The 22522-nt window shown below is 51.6% G+C and overlaps 1 protein-coding gene across 4 annotated transcripts in view; it reads left to right on the forward strand.

Annotated features, from left to right (window-relative positions):
- ARMC9 (armadillo repeat containing 9) overlaps positions 1-20411 on the forward strand; it is a 139566-nt gene extending 119155 nt beyond the window's left edge. For 2 of the 4 annotated variants that reach the window (XM_076006033.1, XM_076006034.1), the window contains exons 22-25: positions 7279-7415; positions 11110-11236; positions 18071-18243; positions 18856-20411. In XM_076006033.1, the coding sequence (XP_075862148.1) occupies positions 7279-7415; positions 11110-11236; positions 18071-18243; positions 18856-18887 (469 nt within the window). In that variant the 3' untranslated portion in view covers positions 18888-20411. The remainder of the gene's footprint in view (positions 1-7278; positions 7416-11109; positions 11237-18070; positions 18244-18855) is intronic. The other 2 variants (XR_012920637.1, XM_076006035.1) reach the window with 2 other exon arrangements.
- The last annotated feature ends 2111 nt before the right edge of the window (positions 20412-22522 follow it).

A 22522-nucleotide genomic window follows, 5' to 3' on the forward strand; every position in this document is an offset into this window, starting at 1 on the left:
AATTTTGTAATGAACCGCCAGGCACTGGGGACTCAACAACAAGTTAGACACAGCAACGCCTGCCCTCAGGGAGCCCCACGCCCGTCCCGCCAGTGTGCCCGGCACCTAGCTCTTGCCCGTCTGGGATCTGACCTGTAAATATCTCAAGGCCTGTGCCATGGATCAGTGCCATGGATGCCGTCCCACCATTGTGCCCAGCACTAAGTCTCCTGCCCATGTGAGATTTGACCTATAAGTATTTCAAGGCCTGTGCCATGGATCAGTGCTCTGAGATCTGTTTGATTTGATTTCATAATTAGTTATGATAGGCTTATATTTCTAGAGGGTTTTTTTTGTTTTTTGTTTTTTTTGATTTGGTATAGTTTAGATTTTTTTTTGTTTTTGAGACAGTCTCCCTCTGTCACCTTGCTAGAGTGCTGTGGCATCAGCCTAGCTCCTATAAATAGCTCCTGTAAATCAGCTCCTATAAATTTATAGCTCCTATAAATCAGAAGTGAATCACAACAACCTCAAACTCCTGGGCTCAAGCAATCCTTCTGCCTCAGCCTCCTGAGTAGCTGGGACTACAGGTGCAAGCCACCCACCCCGCTAATTTTCCTACTTTTAATAGAGACGAGGTCTCGCTCTTGCTCAGGCTGGTCTTGAACTTCTGAGCTCAAAGTGATCCTCCCGCCTCGGCCTCCCAAAGTGCTAGGATTACAGGTGTGAACCACTGTGCCTGGCCACTAGGTTTTTATTTTTGATTACTGATATACAATCTAGTATCATGCCTTTTTCTCTCTTAAACCTGCACCCAGCACTTTTTAAGTTACAGAAAAGTTGAAAGAATAATATAACAGAGAGCTTCTGATAATTAACATTTATGCACTCTCTTGCTCTCCTATGTGCATAATGTATAAGTTACAGGCATATATATTTTTTTGCTGAATTGTCTAAAAGAAGGTTGGAGACTTTCAACGTGCATCTCCTAAGAATGGAAACATTTTCTAACATGTGCACATCAAACCTAAGAATGTTAACATTAACAATACTATATAGTATATATCAATATTCCCTAATAGTCCCCCAAATGTCATTTATATCTGAGGGATTTGGTGTTGTTTTGATTCAGAATATAGCCTAGTGTCAACTACTAGTCAACCCAGTTGACAAATGTAGTATCTTTTGAATGTAAGGTAGTGACAGGAACTAATGAAATTCACCTTGCTTGACATGGGAAAGAAGACACTGAGTCATTGTTTAAAATTATTTTTTAAGGTAATTAAAACCCTGGCTTCTCAGAGAAGCAACAATGACACAAGGACATTTTAATCAGAGATAAGGATAAAGATAGTCTAATAAATGTAAGATCTAACTGATGGCACAGTTAATTCTTGGGTCAAATGTTCTACTTCGTAGAGAGAAATTTTACATTGTTCCATGCCTCGGGGCACATCTTGCTCTCCCTGATTTGGGAGATTGTCTCATTGCGATTACTGGCTGTGGCAATCCTGCCAAATAACGAGGCACCTCATTTTCCTGAAACTGCGGACCTTCCCACTATAATGACACAGTTGCCCCGCACCCATCGGGTGGTTTCAACAAACATTTTTATTGCTCCTATGCTAATTGCTGGGAATGCAAAAAAAAAAAAAAATTGTGATTCCCAGCCTCAGAAGGCCACAGAGCAAGCTGTGTGGTGGGGAAGGAGAGCTAGTCGGTGTGACGTGGTCAGTACTGGACGGAGTGCAGGGGCGCTCTGCAGGGCCAAGGAACGTTAGCTTTCAGGATTTATAGTTTTGCCTCCACGTTGGGAAGTCACCTCTAAAAAGTTTGCACAATGGGAGTCTTGGACAGTGTCCCCCCAAAGTCAAGGGCGTGTCCTCTATGTGACCTAGGACAGGATTCCTGGCTTACTTTCCTCCACGGAGAGAGCTGGTCTCTGTACCACCTATAAACAGTTTGTGTTCTTGCCACTGATTTGTGCTGCCACTAATTATATATCCGCTTCCAGTTTTCCAAGTTTTCTACTTTGAAACACTGTCTAGTTGCCTATTCCCACACCAGTGTTCATCGCAGAGAGGCGTTTAGCGTATCTAAACACTGCACAGGGTAATCCACCGCTCCTTCGGCCTTCTTTTTCAGAGATCATTTAGCTATGAATAGACCTTTATTTTTCCATATTCATTTAAAAAGATGTCTGCTGCCTTCCTTAAAAAAAATCCTTCTAGGATTTTGATTGGTATTGCAGCAAATTGACATAACATTTTAGAGATAATCGCTATCTTTGCATTTTTAAGTCAGCATGCAGTGTTAGGTCGTGTAAATTCCGTGTGTTAAGACAGAATAACGTCCCTCAAAGATGTCCACATCTCAGTCCCCACAGCCTGTGACTAAGTTACCTTATGTGGGACTTTGCTGATGTGATTAAGTTAAGGATCTAGAAATGGAGAGATTATCCATAATTATCCGGTTGGGCCCAAAGTAATTACAAGGGTCTTTATAAAAGGGAAGCAGGAGTGTCAGAAACAGAGAAGAAGTGACAGTTGCATCAGAAGTCAGAGTGAGGCAGGGCCATGAGCCATGGAGTGCAGACACCCTCAAGAACCTGGAAAAGGCAAGAAAAGGAATCTCTGCTAGAGCCTCCAGAAGGAATGCACCCCTGTGGACCCATTTTAAATGCCTGACCTCCATAACTAAAGTATAAGTTTGCGATGGTTTAAGTCTCTAAGATTGTGGTGCTTTGTTAATAGCAGCAGTAAGAAACTAATACAGTCACCCTGAGCATAAGTATAGAATAATGCCCCATTTATGTAAGTCTTGTTTGATACTATTCCTTGCTAACAGACACCTGATAGGTTTGAGGTGTTGGGTGGGCATGTTCTTCAGGGAAGGTTAGGATACCTTCTCAACCCTGTGGGTTGGATTTGATTAACTTAGGACAGTATTTTAAATGTAATTCCTCTTGTCAATGATGATTTTTAAAATGGGTGTGCAGTTCATTCTGACCATGGAATCTGAGGTTTTCCTTATTTTTATGAAGGGCTTGAGAAAAGAATATCCTTTCTTTTCCCCCTTTCTTTGAATATTGTTTGGGATGCTTGGAGATACTGCAATCATCCTCTTTACACAAAGTGAAAATCCTAAGAACAAAAGCAAAACCGCAGGAGTAGAGTCACCCAATGGAGAGAACCTGGATCAGTAGTGAAGTCCTTCAGGCTGGAATTCACCACCCTGTCACTGCCCTACCTCTGGAATTCTCTTTACGTTAGATAATACATTTCCCTTATGGTTTAAGCCAGTTGAGTTGAATTTTTTTTTTTTACTTTTAGCTCCAAACATTCTAATTAATGTATTCAATAAACATAAAGAAAATAAAAATTATTTATTCTAATAGCCAGAGAGAATTACAATGATCATTTTAGTGTATTACATTTAGTTTTAGTATTTAGTTTTTATCTACAAATATTTTTAGAAAAATAGAAACTTTCTAGTGTTTGTGTGCATGTATATGTTGTTTGTTTGATTTCAATTAGCTTTCTGTTGCATTATTAAACATCCTTTGAAAGGTGATTTAATGATTTATATTATATTGACATACCACAATTTATTTAGCCATTCTGCTATTTTTGACATTTGTTTATACTAATTTGGAGTTATTTGTTTGATGAACAACTTAGTACATAAATTACATAACTATTCCCAACAACAACAAAAAGCTTGTATGACTCACCACTTACAACCAACATCCTTAGGTAACTCACATGCCAGGAATGTAGATAAATCTAGAATCTGAGCGCTCTTGGGGACAATATGTATTGCACACATTTAAGATAGTAGTACTTTCGGAGTCAGTAATTTCACTGTTAGGATTTTATACTGAGAAGTAATCAAATGTTCACAGATACATATATAAGAGTATTTATTGCAATGTTATTTATAAAACCAGAAATTACATGCCCAGAGTAGCAGGCTGGTTACATAAATTATGGTATATCCATACAAAACAGTATTGAAAATGTTTTAGAGGAATATTTAATGACATGGGAAGAGCCTCACAACATATTACTAAGTGGAAAAGGGCATTATAAAGTGGTATGAATATAGCCATGCTGCCTACTTATAGTGATTCCAAGTTAGTATTTTTTAAGTATATATTTGCATTTTAAAAAAGATGTAAAAGATATCAATGTTAGGTGGTCATGCTCAGGTATTGGGAGGGCAGGTCATTCTATATAATTACCTAATTTTTAATGATAAACACTTACCAGCTTTATAATCAAGAAAAGAAAGGTTGCAGGTAAACACCAAGACACTTGCCCTGTGCAGGGGGCCCTGCCACCCTCCCTCAGCCCGGTGTCACTGCGCCTCCCTGGCGTTTCCTTCCCACACGAACCTACCCCTCCATGGGTTCCAGGTCCCTGCCCCCCCATCTCTGTCTCCTCACTGAACCCCTCCTTGCTCTGTCTTCCCCCTCCCCTCCCGCCTTCCTCAGGCCTCTCAGCATCCAGGGCTCTGCTTCCCTCACCCTCTGCCTGCTTCCCTGCCCCCGCCGCCTCCCCGTCCACAGCCCCACAGCCCTGCGCAGGCAGCCAGGCAGGCAGTGACTTCCAGAGCATACCACTGCCAAGGTCAGGTGACCTTCCAGTTTCCAGCCCCTGAGGACACTGAAGCCCATGTACCCACCCTTGTAGTAGCCACTGCCCACCTCCTGGCAGCTGCCCCACCCCAGTCCCTGTGCGCCGGCCCTCCCCCTCCCCCCTTCTCCTCCCAAAATGCTGTATCCATCCAAGGCCCTCGTCCCATCCTGCCTGTTCTCTGGTTTCCTCTACACACGGATGACACCCAAATGTGTCTGGGATGACAGCCCAGATGTGTCCCCCAGCACCCAGTTCAGCATTTTCTAGATCAACAGGGCTGTCTTCTAGCGCATGGCATAAACACCCCCAGACAGGCCCGCGGGCTCTGCCTGAGCCACATCTTTCTCTCCCAGTCAGGGACACCTCCTAAAGGTTCCCCCTGGCCCCGTCCACCCTCCATGACTATGGACAGAATATCTTTCCAGCAGGGAATGACATTTCTTTGACTCCCCACGTCCCCTGGGAATCAGGTGTAAACCCCTGGCCTGGCCTACAGCGTCCTCCTCAGTTGACCCACACCCGGCGGTCAGAGCTTCCCAGGACACCCTGCCCCTCCACACTGCTGTCTTGTAGGTGGGCTGGAGACAGGTCATCTGCATCTTGTGCCTTAAATCTTTGTGTAACAGCCGGGCGGCGGTGGCTCACGCCTGTAATCCTAGCTCTTGGGAGGCTGAGGCGGGTGGATTGCTCAAGGTCAGGAGTTCAAAACCAGCCTGAGCAAGAGCGAGACCCCGTCTCTATTATAAATAGAAAGAAATTAATTGGCCAACTGATATATATATAAAAAATTAGCCGGGCATGGTGGCGCATGCCTGTAGTCCCAGCTACTTGGGAGGCTGAGGCAGAAGGATCGCTTGAGCCCAGGAGTTTGAGGTTGCTGTGAGCTAGGCTGACGCCACGGCACTCACTCTAGCCTGGACGACAAAGTGAGACTCTGTCTCCAAAAAAAAAAATAAAATTAAAAAAAAAAAAATCTTTGTGTAACAATGCAGCATAAATACGTACACTGTACACACACACACATCTTTTTATCCTCTTCCCCTTGCTCATAGTGTTAAACCTCTGCTGGAAAACTTCCCCTCCTCTGGCCCCTGGCAAACTCCATCTCAGAGTTCAGGGCTCAGTGCCCACCTTGGGAAGCCTTCCCTGACCCTCAGCATGGTTAAGTGTCTCCTTGTCTTTTTTTTTTTTTTTTTGAGACAGTCTCACTCTGTTGCCCAGGCTAGAGTGAGTGCCACGGCGTCAGCCTCGCTCACAGCAACCTCAAACTCCTGGGGGCTTAAGCTATCTTTCTGCCTCAGCCTCCCGAGCAGCTGGGACTACAGGCATGCGCCACCGTGCCCGGCTAATTTTTTCTATATATTTTTAGTTGTCCAGATCATTTCTTTCTATTTTTAGTAGAGATGGGGTCTCACTCTTATTCAGGCTGGTCTCGGTCTCCTGACCTCAAGCAATCCTCCTGCCTCGGCCTCCCAGGGTGCTAGGATTACAGGCGTGAGCCACCGCACCCGGCCTCCCTGTCTTTACTATTGGTTGAACCATATGAAATTGACATTCAAGAACAGCCATTTTGCAGGGCCCGACCCTAGACAGGCACATGCTTGTCGTCATGTGTCCCCAACCAAGCCCTTCCCGGAGTAGGTGGCTAACGGCTCCTTGTTGAAAGGGGAGCAAATGCCCTGTTGCCATATGCACAACTGGAGAGCCTTCCTCGGGGACTGTCATCAAGGCTGCCCTGAGGACCTGCCCAAATCCCTGCCTGCGCCAGCCGTGAGTTGCCCAGGCCGCTGTCTCTCAGTCCTGGCCCCAATGCTTGTCTCCTGGACAAATGAGTCTCCACCGGCTCGGGTGCCACATTGGGCCACGCAAAGGCCTCGTTCCACATGCATCATTTAGGCAGCGTTATAAGAAAATAAATCCTTCCCAAGTCTGGTTCTTGCCCGGCTCTTGCCATGCTAACATGACAATACATTGTCTTCTCCGACTGGATTCATCCCTTCATTCATCTGCTTCATCCTTGGAAAAAATGAGATGTGTGCCTTATGTTGTTTGGTTGAAATGTCATGGTCCTGGGTCACCCAAAGCCATATGACATAAGCGTGTGTTAGAAACATACTAAGCCTCGTGTCACTGTGAATGCACAAAGGTGAAGTAAGGCTACTACTTCACAAGGTCAGCCTCTCAGTTTCCGCCAGTACCCTTAAAATGGTTAATTAAATTAATTATTTATTTTTGAGACAGGGTCTCACTCTGTCGCCCAGGCTGGAGGACAGTGAGTGGCGTGATCATAGCTCACTGTAACTTCCAACTCCTGGGCTCATGAGATCTCCCACCTCAGCCTCCCAAGTGGCTGAGATGACAGGCACATGCCACCACTCCTGGATAATTGTTCTATTTTTTTGTAAAGATAAGGTCTCACTATGTAGCCCAAGGTGTTCTCGAACTCATGGGCTCCTCCCACCTTGGCCTCCCCAAGCGCTAGGATTACAGGGGCGAGCCACCACGGCTAGCCTAAAAAATTTTAATATCTCCTAAAATCGGCTTAACAAAAGAATTTCAGGCACGGCTACCTCCTGTGTTTGTGATGCTTCGTGACAGCCAGCAGTCACTTATCTCCTGGCAATCTATATTTACTGCTGTTTTTCATGTTTTCCTCCAGGCTGGAAGACCATCTCATTGCTCCCCAGACGGCCCGACGCGCCAGAAACGGCCGCCCGCGCGCCCCGCCCGGCGCCCAGCGGGCAGTCTACGAGGGCAAGCGCGGCGCCCCGGAGGAGGCCTGCGTTTCCTCCTCACGTAAGAACCTGGGCGGCCAGCCGGGCGGTTCTGGGACTGGTGATGTCTAGAATGCCTGTGAAGCAGCCGGAGTTGCAGACACGTGCCCGCTCCGGGGAGGCTCTCTGGTCTGAGCACAGCCCGAGTCACAGACTCACAGGCCCCGAGCCCACGGCCAGGCCCGACGCTGGCTTGCCCTACAGGCCCCTGCTCAGAGCGCTGCCTGCCGCCCACGTCTGGGAGCTACCGGGCAAGATCTCTGACTCGGGAAAGCTGGGTTAATGCAAACCTTAGGAGGAGGAACCTCAGGATGATGGAGATCGATGACCAAGGTCCTCATACCTCAAACTCTGGGGCTGGGGTCGGCCGTGTGTTCTTCTGGAAGGCTGGGCCGAGTCAGAAATGTGGGACCAGGGGCACAAACAGCTCAGACCCAAAATGCGTTTTGAAACATCCCGTCGAGTTAACCAGAGACTGATGGGAGATAAAAGTATTTTTTAGATGCCAGAAAAAATATATATCCTTTGAATCAGAAATGTACGAAGTATTTTTTTTAATTTTTGAAAGGAAATTAAAAGGATTATGAGCAGGCCAGATAAGACTCTAATTTCCATTCAAATAGGAAAAACAACAGAGCAGCGGGTCAGATTCCAGCATGAGAAACATCTGAGAACTCGTATAATCTGCTCACAATTGGATCCAAACGCTTCCAAGCCCAGGTTCAGAGCAGCAGGCGGCTACAGAGAGCCAGGGCCAGGTTACTTGGGACTCAGCGAGGGTCTCTTCATTGTGGCCAGTTTCAGAGGTTTTTACCAACTTTGATCATCAGTTATTTTACGTGGGTTTTATTAGAGCTATAAATATTAATATCCCTTCACTAACAGGTGAGCAGCTCAATAATATATCTAGAGATTTCTGCTGCCACGGTGGAGGTCTTGGTGATCTAAACTATTTTTTCCAGTTTGACCAAATGCCGTTGACTTAGAAATGATCTTAAGTTCTGCAGCCCAGACTTCCTAAAGCGTAGTCCACATTGCGTTCAGGATAACCTAGCAGTGACATCTTTGCTTCACCAAAATGGCCACCAGCGTGGCTCCTTCTCTCTGTCCTGGGTGTGGGCGTGGGCGTATCCTTGGGAAAGCTTCATGGGGCCATTACCTGTAGGGTGGAGGCATTGAGGTTGTCATGGATAGAAATGGCCGAGTAGTGGCAGCTGCTCTTGCTGGCAATATTGATGTTGGTGTTCTTTCAAGAACAATTGATGTTAGCCCTGACAAAGTCCGGGGCCCGGCAAAGTCTGGCTCCTTGCATGAACTGGGTGGGCACTCATTGGGGACTCAGCCTTGGAGGTCACAAGCTGTTGCCAGTGCCTCTCCCTGTAACCCAGGCTGGGGGAGCAGGAGCCAGGACAGCGCCCTTCCCAAATCTCACTGTGGGTGCGCCCTGTTAGCCAGCTTGAACACCGAGACCGTAGTCCAAGTGACCCTTCCTCGCTCCGGCTCCTGTTGGCTCAGCCCGGCCGAGACCCAGGACCCTAACCCTGGGCCCTGCCCTCCCCCACCTGCCAGGTTGCTCTGAGCCTCAGGCCAGCACTCTTAGTCCTTGAAAATCCTTTGACCTGACAAAAGTTCTCCCTTTGGAGAAACCAAGCCTCCAGGTTAAGTCTTTCTAGATCATTCAGCCAGCCTTAGCCCATGCTTGGTGCAGATTCTGTTCGTCCTTCTACGCCTCAGATGGGCCAGTCCATAGCCACCCTCGGCCTTGCTCACTGGTGGCTGTGGCCGGCTGCTATCTCCCGAGTTGGCCTCCCTGACCCCTCTCCCTCCTCTCACCGCCTCTGTCCGAGGGACAAGGAACGATGGCAAACAGGCCTCCACCAGGTGCCCTGTCTGGGCTCAGCAGAGGGAGGGAGGGGGCAGCGGTGGGATGGGTGGCGGCACCCTGGGCCACACGGCCTTCTATCCCATGCCTTCCACACTCCCCTTGCTCCGTTCTCTCATTCTCTTGCTCACCCCGCCCAGCCGGCTCAGGCCCCCAGTTTGGGCCCCACAAAGCTGCTGCCCACAGGCCTCCTTGCCGCCCCACCAGAGACCCTGGCAACCACCGCCTCCACTCGGCGTTTCTTCCGCAGGACCCCTGGCACCCGCTGTGGGGGGACTTGTGATGAGGAGCCTGTGGGATCCTCAAACTGCTCAATCAGGGGTGCAGGGACAGAAGGTATATTGTTTTTCACAAAGGACTCAGCCCTGCAGAGCCAGGAGGAAATAGTCCCCAAGCGAAAAGGCCAGGAATAGGGCTTAGAATTTGGCAAGACTTTGGCCTGAGGAAAGCTATTCTCATTTCCCCATCAACCAAGACTATCTTGAAGATCAAAATCACATGCCTCCTGATTTTCTAGATCCAGGAGTGGAAAAGCCCAGCCCGGTCTAAATGGGCTCCCAGATCAGCCCCAGGGCGCCCACAGCCCTGATCCTGGCCTGGCTCCTTGGAGAGGCCTCTGAAAGTCTGCCTGTGGTGGGCAGGGGACAGGGAGAGGGTGACTGAACCAAGATGACCTCAGAGGCAAGTTCCTTCTCTCTCCTGGCCACCCCGTCCCACCCTCACCTGCCCTGGGAAGTCCCTGGTCCTGGAGGACTTGCCTGCCCTGGTGCCAGTTTCATAACCCCCGGAGCTGGGATGGGTCCCTGTGTGTGTCCCAGCACTTGTGTCCCTCTCAAGCATTATTTTAGATTCCTGCGTGTTGTCTCCTGGGCCCCAGTATAAGCCCCCTGAGCAGACAGCACAGACAAGGACAGCTGTCCTGAAATGCTAGCTCAAGCCCCAGGCCCAGGTAGAGACTGTCCTGCCACCCGTTGGGTTCCATGTCAGAAATAGATTCTTGTTTGGGTCAAAAGAGAACTGCCAAAACTTCTTGCTATGGGTTTAGGGAAACCTGCCGGGAAGATTCCTCTATATTTAAGACAAAACAGAGGTTGCATTGCAAAGGTAGCAGAGATATATCTAAAATGAAAGAGCCGAGAGGAGCTTGGACTAAGGGAGCAGTGAATCCAGACTCTGTCCCACACTTCTACGGTGACAGGGACCCCTTTGGCGGCAGAACGAGGGGAGAGGTGGGCTGCAGAAAGGGGCACATGGCATCTGAAGCACAGACACAGGCCTGCGCCACGTTCCCAGCCGCTGTCAGGGCGCTCCATCCGCTCCCCCGGAAGGGCCCAGGCTCGGCGACAGAGCTCTGCGTGGGGTGAGGGCACCCCGAGCTTGGGTGCGCCCAGGGGTTCAGCCTGCAGGAGCCTCGGGCGACTCAGAGAGGAGAGCCCCACCTCTTGGGGTTGTTGGATTTAGCAAATTCAACTGCCAGACATCCAGTTGCTTTCAAGTTTCGGATAAACAAGTGCGACTCGTGCTCATGTGGAGGTGCCCAGCGGTGGCCCAGGGAGACAGTTCCATGTTCTGTGGCTGAGAACACGGCTGAGAGGAGCCAGGGAGGCTGGGCGGGGCGGAGGGTGGTCTGCGCCTCCCTGTGCTGCGCCCCCTGCCCGGCAAGTTCCTGGGCTGCACGACAGTAAACAAGTCCCCCAGCCACAGGCGCCAGGGAGATGGCGGGGACTGGCCTGGGGTGCGTGCTTTTCTTGGCTTCACGGCCCAGCCCAGGAAAGAGCATCCTGAGAGAGGCTCCAGAGCAGACGTGGGCTGAACTCTCTCTCCTCCCCAGCAGCCATGGACACCAAGCTGGGAGAGTGGTTGCCAGCAGGATGTCAGGAAGAGCCTCGCCTGCCCCCCATGGGGGCTCCCAGCCAGCCAAGGGAGGCGCCCCAGGACCCCGGCAGTGGAGACGCCACCAGGTAGGCGTGGGCATGTCACAAGGCTTTGTCCCCAGCTCCACCAGTGGGCTCTGGGGGTGGGTGCCCCACAGCTGCCATACCTGGTAACCCAGAGGGAAGGGACCTACTACCTGATAGCCATCTGTGCTCAGACCAGAAAAAGAGGACACTCATAAACATGCCCAAGGGACTAGTTTTAAGAATGGCCAGAGGCCAGGTACAGTGGCTCACACCTATAATCCTAGCACTTTGGGAGGTGGAGCTGGGAGGATTGCTTGAGGCCAGGAGTTCGAGACCAGCCTGAGCAAGAGCGAGACCCTGGTCTCTACAAACAAATAGAAGAATTAGCCAGGTGTGGTGGTGTGCTGCCTGTAGTCCCAGCTACTCAGGAAGCTGAGGAAGGAGGATTGCTGGAGCCCTGGAGTTAGAGGTTACAGTGAGCTGTGATGATGCCATTGCACTCTAGCCCTGGTAACAGCGAGACCCTGTCTCAAAAAAAAATAAAAAAAAAAAAATGGCCAGGTGAACACATCCTAGGGAGGTGTGATAGGATGACTTGGGGGCCGTGTCCTGTTTTAGCTATTTGCATTTGGAGGAGCTGGGCTGGAGGGCAGAAAGATGGAGAAGGAGGTTAGTAAATGGTTGGGCTTAGGAGTCCTCTTCCTAAAAGAGAGACTGGGCCCATGTACAGAAAAAACGGTGTTCCCTCTTTCTGTACACCCCATGACCACACACTAGGGGTTCTTTAGAATCCAGAAAGGACCTTTCCAACCTCTTGGATCTAAGGACACCTGCTGGAGGAGAGGGGCCCAGCCCAGGTCTCAGACCCAGCCTGTCCCGGGCTCCAGGACACCAGCTGTCCCTACCCCTTCCTTCTGGCCACTCAGTGCCCTGCAGGCAGAGCACTCTCACGGTGGAGAAGCCGACCTGACTAAAACTGGGGCTAGAGCCATGTGTAGCTGAGTTCTAGAGGCCATGGGGAACAGGCAGGAAGACCCCGCAGAGCCTGCACCCGCCAGTGGAGAAGGTCAGAGAAAGAGGCAGGAAGAGAATGCAGGGGGGCCCAGACAGTGCTGAACCCCATCCCTCTGAGCAGTCCACAAAGTCCAGCATCTTCCTTGTGGTGGGGGTGAGGGGTAGAACTCCAGGAAGGACGTGAGGACCTGGGCTAGAGAGGGCAGGTGTCCCAGCTGTCCCTAAGGAGCAGGGGGAAGAAGGGGGCAGGGTGAGTCAGCCTAGGGTGGGCAGGTGGGGAGGGCAGCCTGGGGTTCCAATCATCTGGGTACCTCCAGCCCAGCTGCTGACCAGCCTGGGGGCCTGGTGACCCCCCCTCCCACCTCCCCTACTTGGGCATCCTGTCCTCTCTCAGTGGCTGAATGGGAGCTCGCCTGCCAGGTCAGGGGTCCTCTAGCTCTCAGTACCCTCCTGATATGGGGGCTTAAAAACTAGAGACCTCCAAGAGGCGAGCCAGAGCCCCCCGGGCCGACTGGCTCCCCTCCCGAGGTTCAGCCAGGCCAAACCTGCCCTTCCGGGTGGGCCCTTCTTTTTCTTCCTATACACACAGAGTTCCTTTCTGAGCCTTGTCCCTGGGGACAGCCCTCCCTCCCCAGAAATAACTGTTTTCATAGTAGGAAGGGTGCTTCAAAGGGACCCCTCTCTTCTTGGAAATGTCCCTTCATTACATCAAGCTTCTGTTGGGCACAGATGCCCCCATGGGGTGAAACCCAGGGGTTTTCTCACCTTAGTGTCAGCCGCTGAATTCAACTCTTACTTTATTTACTTATTTATTTATTTATAAGAGAAAAAAGTCTGATCAACTCTTATTTTAAGTGTGGGGTCTCTGTGTGAGGAAGAGGAGGATGGACAGAGGGAGACATGCACAGTGTTCTGTCCCTCCCCCCTCCCCCACTGGCTACCTGACCCCTGCCTGGAATATTCTTTGCCCCCGAAACCTCCTCTGCTGGGCAGGCGGACTTCAGCCCCCCTTGAATTTCAGCCGGGTGTCACTTCCTCCCGCCTGACCCCAAGGTGCAGGTCACACTCCGCTGCCAGGCTCACAGCAGCCACAGCCCCTCCCACAGGGCAAGGTCCCACTGACTGTCACGTGGTCACGACTGCCTCCCCCATGCTCAGAGACGGGCTCCCCGCCTGGGCACCTGTCGCCTGTCCCCACACCTGGCCCCTGGCCCCACACCTGGCCCAGAGCAGGCTGTCAGGGAACTTGCTGAGGAACAAGTGGAGAAAGGAAGAAAGGGCGGCTGTCTGCGTGGCTTTGGTGGGGCACGTCTGTCCCCTCAGTGTCCCCAGCGCTGCTGTCGGGTCTTTCAGGCGAGGACCAGGAAGAGTCGAGTGGGGGTGGAAAGTCCCCAGACCCATGTCTGGGTAAACGGGGACCAATGACAGCACTGGCTACTTGGCACCCACGTCAGGGGCTGCTGGAGTCACGGCTGCTCCGCTCCCCTCCGGTGGTGGCCGGCACCTGGTCTCGCTGCGAATTTGCTTTCCCACTGCCCCCACCCGCCCTCATGGCAGAGTTTCCCTTTTCTTTTTTCCTGTCATCTTCTTAGAATCCTCAGCGTTGGGTAGCTGAGGAAAGACACTGCTGGCGAGGCTTTAAAAATGTGTTTTTCAAGGAAAAAGTGCATTTGTCCCTCACAGAGCTGAGATGCTCCCATGGAAGGTGTCAGTGCCGACGGCGAGGGCCGACTCGCGCCTGGGAGCGTGACGGTGATGGCAGTGCTGCCTCGACTGCCCCCTGCCTGCCCCGTGGCCTGTGGGTCCAGCTCAGCCTGGCCCTGGGACTGCCAGAGAGCAGCCCCAGCCCCGGGAGGGCGTTCGCCTGGAAGCTGCCCGCAGGCGGCCGGAGCATCCGTCCCCGGGCAGGGTCCGAAGCAAATGGCACCCACGACCCTGCCCTGCCACAGACAGGGAGTGGGGCTTTTGCGAGTGTTGTGGCTTACTAAAAATAAGAAGAAAGAGATTTTACGTATGTCTACATAAGTGCTTTTCCCGCTCACATTTGTCCCCCAAGGACACCTAGCAGCTCGCAATGGCACGTACAGTGCATGCAGCTAAAATAACAGCAAATGAAGGGCGTCGAGGCAGGGAAATGAGGAGAGGAGGGCTGTGAGTGTCTGTGTACACACGCGTGAACTGTTTGTGTACCTGCTCTGTATCTGCCTTGGTCTGTCCCCGGCCTCCCACCCCCGCCCCTCTCTGGGGTTTGTCGTAACCCAGATGAAAGGTCTGCGGCAATGACTGAGGGCGAGTTATGAACCTGGTGAGCAGAGTCCACCGAGGGGACCCCTGAGTGCTCTGGTCTGGGCCCCAGTGCACGCTGGAGGGACACAGGAGCGGAGGATCATGACTCAGCAGCATTCCGACACCAGCGGAGGCTAAGTCTCTTCAGAGGCTTTTATTGCTCTTCCCGTCCAACACAATGTCCCTATTGATGGGCTGAGATCACATAAGGGCCGGGCCGTGCTAATAGGTAATCAGCTATCTTGCAGGGCGCCTCCCAGTTTGCACATATATCAGAGTTTACCCTTCTTTCCCGTACCCAGCGCCTTGTGTTTCTATGTCAACTGACTGCCCAGGTCACAGGTGACTACCATCCTGGTCTTCTTTCCCACGTGCTTTCTCTGCTCTGCCCTCATCTCCTGGCGACTCAGCACCATTTCCCAGCTCTGGCTCCCAGCTGAGCGCCCCACACTGGGGGATGGAGGAGCCCGAGGCCACCTGGGGCTCAGCTGACCCTTCCCAACAGCCATGTGCCCCTGCCTCCCGCAGTGCCCTTCCCGGAGCCCCTGCAGAGTCCAGTGACATTGGCCTGGCCACCCCAGTCAACATAACCAGCTTATGCAGCAGCTCCCAGGTGGTTTGGAGGGACGCCTGAGGGTGGGCCCTGCCAGGCCAAGGGGTGGCTCCTGGTGCTCTGCCGAGGGCCACCTTTTCCAGTGCCAGGGGGGACGCATCTGAGGATGCTCATTCCCAGCAAAATTATTACCCTGACCCAACAAAGGCCTTGTCTCAGGAGGGGAAAGGGGAGACTGGCTGTTGCAGTGTGTTAGTAAGGGTCCTCCAAAGAAACAGAGCCAGCGAGATGTGCATATGTATATATAGAGAGATTTATTTTAAGGGATTGACATGATCGTTGAGGCTTGGCAAGTCCAAAATCTGATAGGGTGGGCCGGCAGCCTGGAGATTCAGGAAAGAGTTGCAGCTCAAGTCCAAAGGCCGTCTGCTAGCAGAATTCCATCTTGCCCGGAAAGGTCAGTCTTTTCCTGTTCAAACCTTCGGCCGATTAGATGAGGCCCACCCACGCTATGGGCGGGGGTTCGTCTGCTTTGCTCAAAGTCCACAGATTTACATGTCAATCTCATCGAAAAAAGAACTTCATACAAACATCTAGAATAATGTTTTACCAAATATCTTGGTACTGTGGCCCAGCCAAGTAGACACATAAAAATACCCATCACATTAGGGCCTTGGTCCACACTGCCAAGTTGCCCTCCGGATGGTTGGTGCCCCTTTCTGGTTATCCTCGGGCCGGGACACGGTAGATTCCTGAGCCTGCTGCCCAAGCCTCGTTTCCTCGTGTTTCTCGCCGACTCACCCCAGCTGACCCCTGACTCTAAACTTGACCTTGCGGCCTGTTGGAGTTAAGGCACTATATGTGAAGCCAGCTGTCCCTCCTGGACCTGCACAGCCCCTGCACGGCTGTGAGGGGTGCCTCCCAGGACCACGTGATGGGGACATGCCCAGCTAACCCAGCACTAATGCCTGCCCTTCCCGCCCACTGCCAGTTGTAGCTGCTGTTGTCCACGTGAGCAGTTTGTACTAGTTTCTCTGTTGTTCCTTCTTAAAATATGGTAGGGCTACACTTTAAAATGATTAAGATGGCATATATGTATTATGTCTATTTTACCATAATTTAAAATATGTTAACATTTATGACAAAGACAAAATATCAAAAAAGAATAGCAAAATAATTATTCAAACAAAATAATATTTAAAGAAAACCACTTCATTTGATCATTACACATTATATACGTGTATCAAAATATCATGCTTGGCCGGGCGCAGTGGCTCACGCCTGTAATCCTAGCACTCTGGGAGGCTGAGACGGGCGGATTGCTCTAAGTCAGGAGTTCGAAACCAGCCTGAGCAAGAGCGAGACCCCATCTCTACTATAAATAGAAAGAAATTAATTGGCCAACTAATATATATAGAAAAAATGAGCTGGGCATGGTGGCACATGCCTGTAGTCCCAGCTACTCAGGAGGCTGAGGCAGGAGGATTGCTTGAGCCCAGGAGTTTGAGGTTGCTGTGAGCTAGGCTGATGCCACGGCACTCACTCTAGCCTGGGCAACAAAGTGAGACTCTGTCTCAAAAAAAAAAAAAAATCATCCTGTACTCCATAAATATGTACAATTACTTATCAGTTTTAAAAAGGAACGATACCCTCTTGCTAGACCATATAAGAAGCTCCTTTATATGCATAAGAAAAGCATCAGCAAGGCATTCATCTATTTTACAACCTTGTTCCCTGCCCAGATAGCCCACTTATCTGTGAATTTCCTAAGAAATTTCACCTTGATCTTTGATCCCAAGTGCCTCCCACACTTCTCAGCACACATGAGTTTTATCCATGAGTGAAAGGAAAGCAGAACATAAACTTAATAAATTAGAGTGTATCGATCAGAAGAAATAGTACGCGACACTGTAAATCATAGTGACAGGCTACGCAGACCTTTGGACGGATACTGGGATAACGCTCATAAAATGCAGCGGCCACAGCAGCACGCCGCATAACTGTGCTGAGTGGAACCCTGTCTGTAAAAGGGATAGCATGGAAAATATTGGGGGGTAGCATCATGAGTAATACAAAAATAAGCATCATTTAATGATGCATTTTTTTTTAATGTTTTATTTAATGGGGCTGAATCCCTAGTCATTTTGAACCTGGTTTGAAGACCCCCTAAAGTGTGAGCAGTTTGTATGAGCAGTCTTCCTAATTTGAATTTGGAGACTTTTCAGATATGTTAAGTATTATTTTTCTAATTATTAAAGTGATACATTCTCAATGTTAAGAAAAAAAAATAGGGGTCAGGTGCGGTGGCTCACGCCTGTAATCCTAGCACTCTGGGAGGCTGAGGCGAGCGGATCGCTTGAGGTCAGGAGTTCGAAATCATCCTGAGCAAGAACGAGACCTCGTCTGTACTAAAAATAGAAATTAGCTGGACAACTAAAATGTACAGAAAAAATTAGCCAGGCATGGTGGCGCATGCCTATAGTCACAGCTACTCAGGAGGCTGAGGCAGGAGGATCGCTTGAGCCCAGGAGATTGAGGTTGCTGTGAGCTAGGCTGATGCCACGGCACTCTAGCCAAGGCAACAGAGTGAGACTCTGTCTCAAAAAATAAATAAATAAATAAACAAAATTTAAATTAAAAAAAAGAAAACAATAGGGAGGGCATGTTAGAGACAAATCAAACCAGAAAATTCCACTGTTTCCTCGCAGGCCCCAGCCCAGAGCATAACCCCCCCCCCGTGGTGCTCACTGCCAGGCCCACGTGCGCCCTCGCCAGATGGTCGCAGCTGTTCTGTGGACATTGCGCACGTGGGGAAGCCGAGGCTGCCGAAGTGCCAGGGAGCTTGCAGGAGAGAAGCGAAGCAGGGCTGAGAGCTCCGTGGGGGCAGGGATTTTCTCCCACTGGTGCCCGGTATTCCCACCCCACCCGTGCCTGGGACAGGGCCTGCCTGGCACCTGCCGGTGTCAGGGAGTCGTTCTTCCTCCTCCTGTGGCCTCTAACAGTGTAGTAACTGCAACTCTAGATTGCACATTTTGTTCTAGGGAACTTACATCGGCCTTCACCTGCAAGCCTCGGACACCCCGGACTCCAGAGATCCTGGACCGGAACCCCCCCAAGGCAAAGGCATCGGCTCTGGCTCCTCAATTCTCCTCCTGCGGCCCCCAGCAGGCCAGCCGCCCCAGCTCCATGGCGTCCTCCACGAGGGGCCTGCACAGTAAGTCCACCTGGGTGCTGGCTGGCGCGGGAGCCAGGCCACTGGCCAACTCAGAGGGAAGGGCATTTTGTTGCCACATTTGGGCCTGGGCCCCTCCTGCACGTGCCCAGCGGCAGACGGGAAGGCCTGCTTCCCTTCTCCACGCAACCAGGCCCCAGCCGGTGGCTTCCTTTGCCCTAGGGACCAGTTCATTAATCTTCCCCTTATTAAGTTGCCATCGGCCCCAGTGGTCCATACACTAGCTGGGGAGTGAGCCCTCCAGGCAGCGTCACTGGGAGATCAGTCGCCCCTCTGTGGGGTGTGCAAAGTCAGCCCCGACCTGTCCCCACTGCGCCAGGGTCGGCCCTGCAACTCCGACCTGCCCTCTGGTGGGAGGCAGTGCCCAGCCCCTGCCCCACCAGCTGTGTCCCCACTGGGCCCAGCTGCTGGCCAGGTGTCCTCTGAGTCAAACAGAAGCAGGAGGCTGCTCCCCCAGCCAGATGAGGGGCTGACAGAGGGCCTGAGTGTGGGGAGCGCCCAAGGATCCCTTTCTGCCCCTGTGGCCTCCCGCTCACCTTTTACGCATTGTAAGGACCACTTCTCCGTCTCTCGTCTCTCTCTCTGCCCTTCCAGCCTCCCCAGTTGACACCCCTCCCTCCCCGTAGGGCTGGGCTGGACCTTTCTAAAGCGCTTTACTGAAAATGAGGGAAACAAAAGGATAGAACAAAAGAACACCGGGCAGCACAAAAACAGTCACCCTCAGGATATGCGCAGTTCTGTGGCTGCCCCTCCACCTTCCTGACCCTGGCACTCTGGTCAGCTGGCCATGCTGGGCTGGAAGTGTGGGTGCCGGCCCCCTCCTCCCGCTCCTGCCGCAGCCCTGGCGGGCCCAGAGGAAGTGCGGTAGTGCAGGGAGGGCGGGGAGCCCCGGAGCCAACAGCGGGACACTACCGGAGCTGAGCCGGTGTGGGATCTCAGCAAGTGGTGGATGCCGTGTGCCCTGTGTCACTGAGCGACCCACACTGAGCAGCCTGCTTCCTGTGAGGAAAGAGTGTGGCCAGACAAGCCGTGTCCCAGCCCAAAGCAGGTGACCTGTGGGAGGGCGCCTTCTCTGTACACCCTCCCACGTGAGCCGTGAGAGGAGGGCTCTGTGGGATGGGACAGAGGGGCTCTGTGCAGGGTCCCTCCTGCTGGTGTCTCACCCTGGCTTCTCTCCCCAGGCAGCCAGTCTCACAGGAAGTGAGGATGGCGCCTTTCCCCGGGTGTCGCCGTCGTTGCCTGAGGACCAGCCAGCTTCCCATTCTGAGCCTGGTGGCAGCTGCAGGTGACGGATGTGAAAGGACAGTTGTCTGCGAGCCACTGGGCAGCGGGGAGCTGAGGACAGGCCGTCACAGCCCCACCGCCTGGTCACTTCTTCCACAGGCAGAGCCTCGAGGGGAGGGCTGGGGCGGACCCGCCATGGCCCTCCTGGGGGGGTCCTGGTCACCCTTCACCCCCAGATGGGGGAGGGAAGACCTTTGCCCTCGGAGACCGTCTGGTCCCAGGAGCATTTAGCTGTGGCTTGGGCAGCCCTGGCGGGTGAGACGAGGCAGAAGGCTGGACGGGTGGCCAGGCCGGCTCCACCTCGCAGGCTGGTGAGGAGGAACCAGGCCGGGAGAGCTCAGCCCCACCGGGGGCCTTTTCTGAGACTGTGGACCGGGGTGGCCTTGGCGGACGCCAGCTCTCCTCACTCAGACCGACCGCTTGGAAACAGAAGGGATTTAGAGTAAGCGAGGCTCGTTCTCAAGCCATGTGCCTCAGCAACAGATTTCGTATTTTCTTTCTCTTTTAAAATGTGATAAAGGGCCGGGTACGGTGGCTCACACCTATAATCCTAGCACTTTGGGAGGCCGAGGCAGGCAGATCGCTCAAGGTCAGGAGTTCGAAACCAGCCTGAGCAAGAGTGAGACCCTGTCTATACTAAGAAATAGAAATTAATTGGCCAACTAAAAATATATAGAGAAAAAATTAGCCAGGCATGGTGGCGCATGCCTGTAGTCCCAGCTACTCGGGAGGCTGAGGCAGGAGGATTGCTTGAGCCCAGGAGTTTAAGGTTGCTGTGAGCTAGGCTAACGCTACAGCACTCTAGCCCAGGCAACAGAGTGAGACTCTGTTTCAAAAAATAAAACAAAATAAAATGTGATAAAGAATAGTGTCTTCTGGTCTCTTCAAAGCAGCCCTGGGCTTCTGCACATTGTTTTAAAGGCTTTAGAAAGTTGACCAGTTGGAGCAGGGAGTGCCCTCTGCTGCCCTCCCTCCGTTGGGACCATAAAGGCAAACAGCCCCCCTGGCTGCCTGGGAGGCTGCAGGAGTCATCAGGGCCTCATCTCAGGACAGGCGAAGGATGTTTGCCTTCAGGCCCAGCATGGCACAGGTGTCCTGAATGCTACACAAGCCACAAAATCAAATAAAATGAATCCACATTTGGATGGTCCTCTGCGTGTGCGTAAAGGGAAGTGAAGACGAAATTGCATGCTCTCCCCCAGGCACTCGATCTGCCCTGGCCAGGCCCTTCGGTAGGGACATCTCTGTAGTCCCCTGGTCATACATAAAGGATAAGCTCTGAGTTTTTCAGCGGCCTTCTGACTCCTCAGCAGAGCAGGCAGGAGGCCAGGTTACCCCTGAGATGACTGTCGAGGGCAAGGACCCCCGTTACTCCTGTTCTTGGCAGTGGCTGCCGGCTGGACACATTGGAACTCTGTTGTGTGACCAGCCCAATGGCCACATCCCGATCCTCTGGGAACAGGTGAGCCCCTCTCTGTCCTCGGTGAAGAAGGCTGCCGTCTTGAACCCAACCTCCAGCACGGTCCAAACTCCTGGCTTGACCTGTGGAGGCGTAAAGAGAAAACACAGCCACTGGTCGCTGGTGGTGTCGGTGAGGCCAGAGAGGAAAAGTAGGTCCCTGAAATGGAATCACTCCGTGGTGAAACTTTGAGAAGGTGTAGCGTGGTTGCAAATGAACAGCAAAGGAATGTAATGGAAAAATCTCTCCTGTTCCCACCAATAAATCCCCTCCCCTACAGATTCCTCAGATGCCGCTCTCTGGCACCGCCTTTCCTGGCCTTGGCATGGGAGCTGCAGAAACCCGTGGGGGTGGTAGCGTCACCAGTTTCAGCCCAGAGTCTCCCTGGTATGAAGGCAACGGTGCTTTCTCCCTGAAGCCTACCAAAGAGCTGAAGTCTGATTTATAAATGTCTGGTCATTTTGAAGAAAAGATAGTTTTTTAGACGAGAGGGGAGTATCCAACTTAGGCTCAAAATACACTGAGATTATCACCAGGGGAGGGCTGGGTGGTTCTTCCAGGGAAAGTTCTGTAAATACCACCCAGGCCTCTGCACCACACCCCTGGGAGGTCTACTCCCAAACACATGCTTCCACATCCAAGGCCAAAGGCTAAAGATATACTTTGTAAAACACCAACAACTCATTCATCAATATTCCAGCCATCACTGGCCTCAGTGAGTTAACTGAGGTTGGATACAAACACAATAGAAGGGGGAAAAAAATCAAACACACAAATAAACCAAAACATTTTTTAAAAGTGATTTGGAGATCTAATCCAAGAGCTCCTAAAATTTGCCCATGAGCACTATCAAGGGACGCCACAGGAAGGAGTCTTTAGAGCTGGTGGAACACGGTGAGCCTTCAGGGGACCAGGCTCCTCTGGTCCTGGACGCTGGTCCAGCTCTCCAGTCACCTCACACCCCTGCTTTCTTTCAAGTGGTGCGTGAGCTCATCGACTTCACTCTTAGCAGGTGTAACTGCCCAGCAAGGTTACACTGGCACCTTGGTGGGGACCTAAGGGGCAGTGAGAGGTTTGCAATCCAGTCGGATATCAGGGGCCATTCAGCAGGTCGGGAAGGATTTGACCCAAATCAAGAGCTAAATAAAAAAATAAATGAACAAATAAGGTTGATGCAAAAAACAAATCCACGATTTTTTTAAATCAAGCTTTTTAATAACAACAAATCTGACCCTGTACTTAGATAACTCTACCTGGCTTGCCTAACCCTAATCCCAGCAACAATTCCAACAAAACTTTATTGCAAAAACAGGCAGCTGGCACATGGGCTATAGTTTGCCAATTTGATTTTTTTTTAAATATTGCATTAAAATATTACAGTATTTATCTTGATTACTGAGTTTTAGGATACTCCCTTAAATTTTGTGTGCAAGGTAAATGCTTCACCCCCTCACCTTAATCCTGGCCCAGAATCTGGGGGGACCCTCTTGGCCCTCCCTGTGTCCCTGACCACACAGC

This window comes from Microcebus murinus, chromosome 8, assembly GCF_040939455.1.
Source record: "Microcebus murinus isolate Inina chromosome 8, M.murinus_Inina_mat1.0, whole genome shotgun sequence".
Lineage (NCBI taxonomy): Eukaryota > Metazoa > Chordata > Mammalia > Primates > Cheirogaleidae > Microcebus > Microcebus murinus.